Source organism: Carassius carassius, chromosome 12 (assembly GCF_963082965.1).
Source record: "Carassius carassius chromosome 12, fCarCar2.1, whole genome shotgun sequence".
Taxonomy (NCBI): domain Eukaryota; kingdom Metazoa; phylum Chordata; class Actinopteri; order Cypriniformes; family Cyprinidae; genus Carassius; species Carassius carassius.
Window position 1 is genome coordinate 18,140,560 of NC_081766.1, and position 7,294 is coordinate 18,147,853.

Consider the following 7,294-nt stretch of genomic DNA (forward strand, 5'->3'; position numbering starts at 1 on the left):
TTTGCTGTCAAGAAGAGCCTTTTTACTGCTTCGCCTAAAAGTTATTCTTCGTATGGCATTATTGCATCTGGTGCATTTATGGTTTCATAACGTAGCCTACTTCTCTTTAAGGTTAAAACCCATTTTTAGTTTCTAGTTTTTTTTTATATATATATATATATATAAAATTGTTTTAACTTAGCCTAACAAGGCGACCCCCTAAAAGGAACCCCCCTTCAGCTCAGAATAAATCGCTTAATCTTAGACACATTAATAATAAATGTCCATAATAAAAATAAATAAATCGCTTTGGCGTGTCAATTTATGTCTTTACATTTTAGCAGAGGTAAATGTATTTTACTGAACTTTTTCTTTATTTATTTTTATAAAAATATAATTCTTAACATTTAAAACGGAAGGTTTTTAATACATTTCGATTATAGCCTGTTCAGCATCGGTCAAAGAACCGAAATAACTGTTAGAAGCCGCTTATTCTGACAGGACACCATACGAGATTATTCAAGTTTAGACAATAGATAATTAATAGAAAACAGTCTATTAATTCAGTTCTAATAAACCCTGTATATAGCCTATATTCAGAGATCATTAGGTCTATTGGTGTTGCTGTAATGATTGAGATTAACGAGACAATAAGGCCTAAGAAGTTATTTTTAATAAAAATAAATAAATAAACGAAAACGAGTAAGTTTCTGTACTGTGACTCTTCTTATTTCCATACATTGTTCAGCGTGGACCTGTTATGTTCTGTAGTGTTTTGACATTGGTGCATGAGGACAAGAGAGACCCGAGTCGGTCGAAACAAACTTTTTAAAACCACTGATAATATTTACAACAATTATAATTGTTGTAAAAACGGCTTAATAACGGCTATTATTAATAATAAAAAACAATAATAATAGCCGTTCCTCATCATTCTAGTTGACTGTATAATGATTCATGCGTTTATTTTGGTATTTGACAGGACTATTGGTCTTCTAGAAGCTTTTATTTTGTGGTTTGCACCCACACGGTCACTATATGTTGTTTGAACTATCGAGTCATAGTGTAGGCCTGTGGAATATTTAATGAAATCATATACTGATCACAAGACGGGTCAAAAATGACCAATGACCACACATTTCAGTTCAAGGACGCATCATACGGTTTTTCTGGTGGGAAATTTGCCCACATTAAAACATGTCGCAGTTTTTACCATTAACCATTGTTTTGAAATATTTCGTTTGTACACCTAAAATTAAATAAAATATCAAACCGCTTCCCTTGAAATGAAAATCGAGTTTATCCAAGGCAGAAGTAGGTTCTTGTCGCAGAGCAGGCCCACATTGTAAACAAAGAAGCTAGTGGTTTGTTTTATCAAGGCCACACAATGTATTTCGTGATAAAAAAAAGTAAAATGTTTATTAAGGCAAATGTTTCATATTGTACAACAGTAAATGACACACTGGCTTTAACAAATAACCGCTTGAACAGAAGGCAGAGCAAGAAATACGCTACTATCTGAACTTAAGTCTGTACGGAGTCTTCTCTCCTCGCGTGATGACGCATCAAGAAAAAAAAAAACACTTCTCAACTTATATGACGAGCATGAAGATAGCAGATTTTTTTATTTATTTTTTATAACACTTTCTTTGTTTATCCAATACAATACTGAAGCTGCTGCATTCCTGCCCTTTGCAAATTTAGGTTTGTGTCAACATATTTCGCCCGAATAAAACCTGCATAATCTAACATTGCGCGTGCCGCCGCGTGTTTTATTGAAGACTTCACGGAAAAGTAAATTATTTACATACACTGATGTTCTAATCTAAAGGAACAAGACAGAGTTTATAAAAACATCTAGATACATTCTCCTTGTCGAGTTTCCCTCCAGTACTCTTCACAATATTAGTCACGCCATAGTAAATACAAAATTTAACACAAACAACGCTGTTACAAAGTTTTTCACACGTGGTGACAAAACAAACATATTTAAAAATGATATAAAATAAATTGAAGAGGTGTTTTATAAAGAAAGCATCTACATCACAGCTCTGTTTGCAAGGGGTTGGTGGCTTTGGGATCCATGAGCAAGTCACCCAAGAGAGTTGGAGCCATTATGAGAAGTTTTGCAGACTTTGCTGCTGAAAGGAGTTTGGCCATTGTGGCCCGCTTTGGCAGAGACTCCGTTGACGGTGGAGATATGGGGGAAGATGGGATGTGAAGAATGGACAGGAGTGCTCGGGCTGGGCAGAGAGGAGGATGTGGATGGGGCAGTAGCAGCAGTCGGGCTGTTTGGTTTGTCACTGTTGGAATCGCTTTCTGTATCAGGCCTTCTGCCGCCGGTCATTTTATCCCTTGGGCTGCTTAACTTCATTTTTTTGCAGCCAGGCCTAACTCTGTACTTCAATGGCAAGGGCCCATTCTGAAAAATATCAATATGTTATTATCTCTGCAGTTGGACTAAAATGTAATAGCACAGTTTAATGTGTTAAACATATCAGATTTAATACTCCTACCCTTCTCCATGTGTAGATATAAGCAATATCCATAAGAGTATAATAATCTTTCAAAGGCTCGTCTTCATACATAACTTCAATCTGAAAAAAAACCCAAACAAACAAAAAAAAAAACAATCTTATCTAAACAAACTCATACTGAAAAATTCATAAAAAAACAAGACAAGAAGTTTAAATAGAAGCAAGAGAGGTTTAGAGAGAAGATTAAACCTCTTAGGAAGTGAATTTAAACAAAATTACCTGAAAGGTGCATGGTATATCCATTTTACTTCTGAGAAATTTTCTGAGATGCATTATTGTCATGGCCGCTGGGCATTGTAAGTACCGCTTTACATTCACCTATAAAAATTAAACCATTACAAAAATTCAGTAAGCAGTCCTATAACCCTCAAAACTGACTAAATTAGACATCTTCTAAAATATGTAATTTATTCAAAAACTACTTACCTCTTTTGTGGTTTCTTTTTCTTCTCCATCTTTACTGTCAAGCCTGATCATTCTAAGAGAAAGAAATGAAAAAAAATGAATGCACTGTCTAACTACAAAACTATAAATGTCAAAGGTCTGGGCCTTTTACGAATGATTATTTCACTGTCAATTTTATTAACAACATGAAAGAGAGCTCTGATGATAATGGAAATGACATTCCACAGGGACCGTATACTGAACTGAACCTACTTGTTCTGATCAAAAAACTCAATGGACAGACTGATGATCTCATCGTCTGCGATGATTCTCTTGTCTTCATCTGCCACTTCTCCTCTGTCCTCATTAGAACCATTAGTAGCTAAAGGACAGAGAAACAATTACAACTTCAAGATTAAAAAAGAAGATTGCTTATGAATTAAAATATCACAATGACCATCTTAAAATTTTACCATCAACTGGATGCTCAGCATAAAAATCCCTCCTTCGTTTCATCTCATCTGAGTAACAAAAGCACATTGAATACATCACTATATTGATTTAAGAAATTATCAGTAATAATTTATATTGTAGTTCTGTAAAACATAAATAAACATGATTAAAATGAACAGAAACTTTTTACACTTACTTTTGAACAGACCAGGCACCAGCTTGTACACAATGTCCTGAAGGGTCTTATCTGACCTAAAATATAACATACCAACATTTTTGAGGGGTATTCAATTAAGAATAATTTAAAAATACGGTAGCCTATCGCTAACATTTAAAAAGAAAAAACGTAAATAGCCTACAACAATCCCAAGCAAATTACCTGATATTGAGGAGAGGTTTTGTTTTATGAACTTGGACATCACAAATAGGACAATATTTGCTGGTCTCCAGATACCTCACAATGCACATTTTGCAGACTGTGAAAACAACAGGCGACCAATTAAAATATCGTTTGAGGTGACTTAAAAAGACAGTCCCGTTTGAAAGTCCAACAATAAAACGCCTTCAAGTTTAATAACAATCAAATAATAGAGATAATGACAGACTTACATGAATGCAAACATTCGACAATGGTGGTCGCATCAATAAAGTATCCTCCACATAAAACGCACATCAAATGAGGATTTAGCTCCGTTATCTTGATTCTTGTTGTTCGGTGCATTGTCATGTGAGTTTGCGGACCTGATGACCAAAAACGACACATTAATATTTACAGTCACAATTTAATATCATACAGGATTAAAAAAAATAAAGGCGGGTTATAAGGTTAGATGGTCCATTTGTAGGCTAGGCTATTTGAAGCGATCAAAAAATACGACAAACCAGACAAAATCGTTACATCTTGGCTGTTTTAACGTGTTTACTCACCAATACAAATTAGGCTACAACTCGAATGAACTAACCATTAGGTGTTTTATACATTCATAACGTCTTTGGTTGAACTCATTTGCATTCTAGGATAGAGTCCACGCACACGTTATTATAATTTTTTTATTATTATTATTTGCGGGATGTTTACAGGTGAGAGTAAAACCCAAATACCCACACGTATAGTTGCTATGACGACGGGTTGTAATTGGCACTGTGCCAGACTAAACGGAGCCTCACAAGCCTACCTCTGATTCACTGAGGGTCCGGAGCATTACAAATGACCGTAAATGCAACCAATTAACGGTAAAACGCCACCACTTCCTCTCGACAACTCTGTTTTTCGAAAAGCATGCGGCTACTTGAACGTGGCTGCCATTTTGCTACAGACAGTCCCATGTCCGAGCGAGTTTGCTCGCATGAGACTACGACCTGTGCACCACCACACTATCGTCTAAGAAGCAGTGAGTAGCCTACTATCACCTGTTAAACACGTCGCACAGTCATAATTTCAGCACGCATCGCTTCAAGCGTCAGAGAGAAAACAATGCGATCTTCCCTGCTTTGCCGATGCCTTCGATGAGGAACAGTCAACGGAAGCGCGCGAGCTCGCATCCGTGATCCCGCTATCTCTCTCGACTGCGATCGGTATGTGTGAGTGGTTCAACGTCAATTTTTCAAATATAAACATCCCGTGACAATCATAAACCGCTCCCAATGAAGAGCGTACACGGAATCCAACGCATTAAACGCCGTCAAATAAAATTATTTGACTTTAACTTGACTCCCTACACTTGACACTGGCCAACCTTTAAATAGTTACACAGTAGCCTCACTAAGAAAATATGGGTGCTATATAAAATACATTGGACTGCAATAGTAGCCTACCTAATAAAAGAACTTGATAGCTTTCTAATACCATTTAAAAAGTGCAGAACAACGCATTGTATTTCAGTCAGTGATAAATACAAAAATCAAAACACTAAGACAGTATTTATGTATACTTATTTATTAAGAACCGTCAACTATCGTTAAGGATTAAGTTACACTGAATTATTTTACATAAGTGAATTGGTTAATCAGTGGATTACAGAAACAAGCTGGATCAGGTCCCATCAAAGTTGAAAAAATAGCTTTGGTTTGGAACAAGTCTAGCTGGCCTTGAAAGACATTGACCAATATTGAAAACTCACATTAGCCTACTCTATGTGGTTTAGTACTAATATTCAGAATACAAATGATTCGTATCTGATAGCATACCTATTTAACACACTATACTGGAAACGGAGCTGTTGTCTTTTCTGTGAAGAAGAGGACAATGAAAGACAGTAAATCAGCAGTTACAGTAAATCTGTCAAAGAGTAAGAGCATAAGAGTCATATTTTGACACTCGGGACTACTATGAAGTGTCTTTTATTTTCAGAAAGATGACTGCAAGCAGGCATTTTAAATATGAAATAGGCCTACAGATATCTGCGATGTGGAAAAAATATATAGGCTATTAATATATAGGCCTAAGTATAATAATAATAAATAGCCTAGCTAAGTCAGTAATGCATGGCATGGTAGAAAGGTCAAATAGGAAAACAAAAGTAAGCTATATCTGCCCGTAACAGCTTATTCATTTATATATGGAAGTATAATTTGGGCAATAGAGAACTAGGTTATCAACCGATGTAAGTCTATATTTACATCATCTAAATTATTTGATGGAGCGATCAACATTTTTAATTAACCATGAGTGAGCGGGGTGAGTCAAAAGTATAAAGACTGATTAATAATGACATCTATAGGCTATATATCATACTGACGAAAATAAATAAATAAATCAAATCTTAGATTTAGGACTCTTGTCCTATTGTCCAAAAAAAAGTCAAAAGGTTCGGTTCAGTCTGACGCGTCCTGGTCACAAAGGATGCATAGAATCGAGACAATGTAGCCTAGCCTACTATTATTTTTTTAGAAGCCTAATAAAAAACACACAACCCAAGTTATATTCAGTGACAAGTAAACAATTAGTGAACACGCTCGAAAACATATTTAAAATAAGCTATAAGTTAACAGTCTCAAAACAACTGTTACAGCCTAGCCTATAGGAAGAGGGACCAAGCAAAAACGCACATGAATTTAAGTTAATAAAATTAATCGACGTCATTAAAACACGTTAAAGTAATTTTTTCCTAAATATACACTTTCCAGACTACTCAGTTCTATAAGATAAGAGATGTAATGTTTGATTTTCGAGCGCGAAGAAATGGATGAAAGTGGTCACCCGTTAACACCTGCCCCAACTCGCCTGTTCTGCAGCGCGCGCCGACTTTTTGGTATAAAAACAACACTTGAAGAGAACATATATACTTCCGTTTTACAAACACCACATACTCATTAACATGCATATTGTGTTATCATACGTGAATGGTTACGTTTCATTAAAAAAATGTCTCAAACTGAAATGAAATTCGCACGTAGCCTACGAGAAGCATACATGCATTGTTACTATCTAGTCTCCAAAGAGGGGAAATAAAATAAAATGAAAAAAGCTCATAACTCCGTTCTTTTGTATATTCAAGCGTACATACCAAGTATATTTGCCGATGGTTTCTAAGCTTTGTTGTGGTAGACAATGAAACTTGAGAGTCGATCAGCAAAAAATGAATGCTACCGAAGCGGCCATCTTGGAATGAGCTGCAGACGCTGTCAATGGCTCTAACGTTTCTCCGCCGTGTTCATTGTGGCCTTCTTGCCCAATAACATAACTCTCTCTTTGTCGACACTTTCCGATTTGATTCACAGATAAATCCACAGATTCCGCCCATAAATGGTAAATTCCGGAGGCGTAGATCTCCTGCACGGCGATCTGAAAAACACAGTGCCTGATGGTTCAGCGCAAACTGACACAGTCCCCAAAATGGCTTAGTTCGACCGCCCCACTCCATCACGTGATCCCATTCCTGACTGGTAGCCTGGGAATTAGTGATGGGGTAGACTATGTCATCAATAGGGTACCCCTCTAA

The 7,294-nt window shown here is 36.3% G+C and overlaps 1 protein-coding gene across 3 annotated transcripts; it reads right to left on the reverse strand.

Moving 5' to 3' along the window:
- Window positions 1-1,382: 1,382 nt before the first annotated feature.
- Window positions 1,383-7,294, reverse strand: LOC132154999 (polycomb complex protein BMI-1-B-like). 3 transcript variants are annotated; one of them, XM_059563761.1, is made up of 11 exons: window positions 6,860-7,294; window positions 5,541-5,581; window positions 3,963-4,094; window positions 3,733-3,829; window positions 3,550-3,605; window positions 3,374-3,421; window positions 3,174-3,282; window positions 2,943-2,994; window positions 2,736-2,834; window positions 2,496-2,576; window positions 1,383-2,401 (listed from the first exon to the last, which is right to left on the reverse strand). In XM_059563761.1, the coding sequence occupies exons 3-11, from the start codon at window positions 4,078-4,080 to the stop codon at window positions 2,072-2,074; spliced, it is 990 nt and encodes a 329-aa protein (XP_059419744.1). In that variant the 5' UTR covers window positions 4,081-4,094; window positions 5,541-5,581; window positions 6,860-7,294; the 3' UTR covers window positions 1,383-2,071. The 3 variants fall into 3 exon arrangements, with proteins under 3 accessions (XP_059419744.1, XP_059419742.1, XP_059419743.1); XM_059563759.1 differs by lacking the exon at window positions 5,541-5,581 and having other exon boundaries at window positions 6,860-7,290; XM_059563760.1 differs by lacking the exons at window positions 5,541-5,581; window positions 6,860-7,294 and adding an exon at window positions 4,764-4,940.

Excerpts from the sequence above, each read along its gene's own strand:
- LOC132154999 (XM_059563761.1), bottom strand. The coding sequence starts at position 4,080 with ATGACAATGCACCGAACAACAAGAATCAAGATAACGGAGCTAAATCCT. Across the intron at positions 3,283-3,373 it reads TGCTGAGCATCCAGTTGATG|CTACTAATGGTTCTAATGAG; the intron begins GTAAAATTTTAA and ends TCTGTCCTTTAG. Across the intron at positions 2,835-2,942 it reads AAAAAGAAACCACAAAAGAG|GTGAATGTAAAGCGGTACTT; the intron begins GTAAGTAGTTTT and ends TAATTTTTATAG.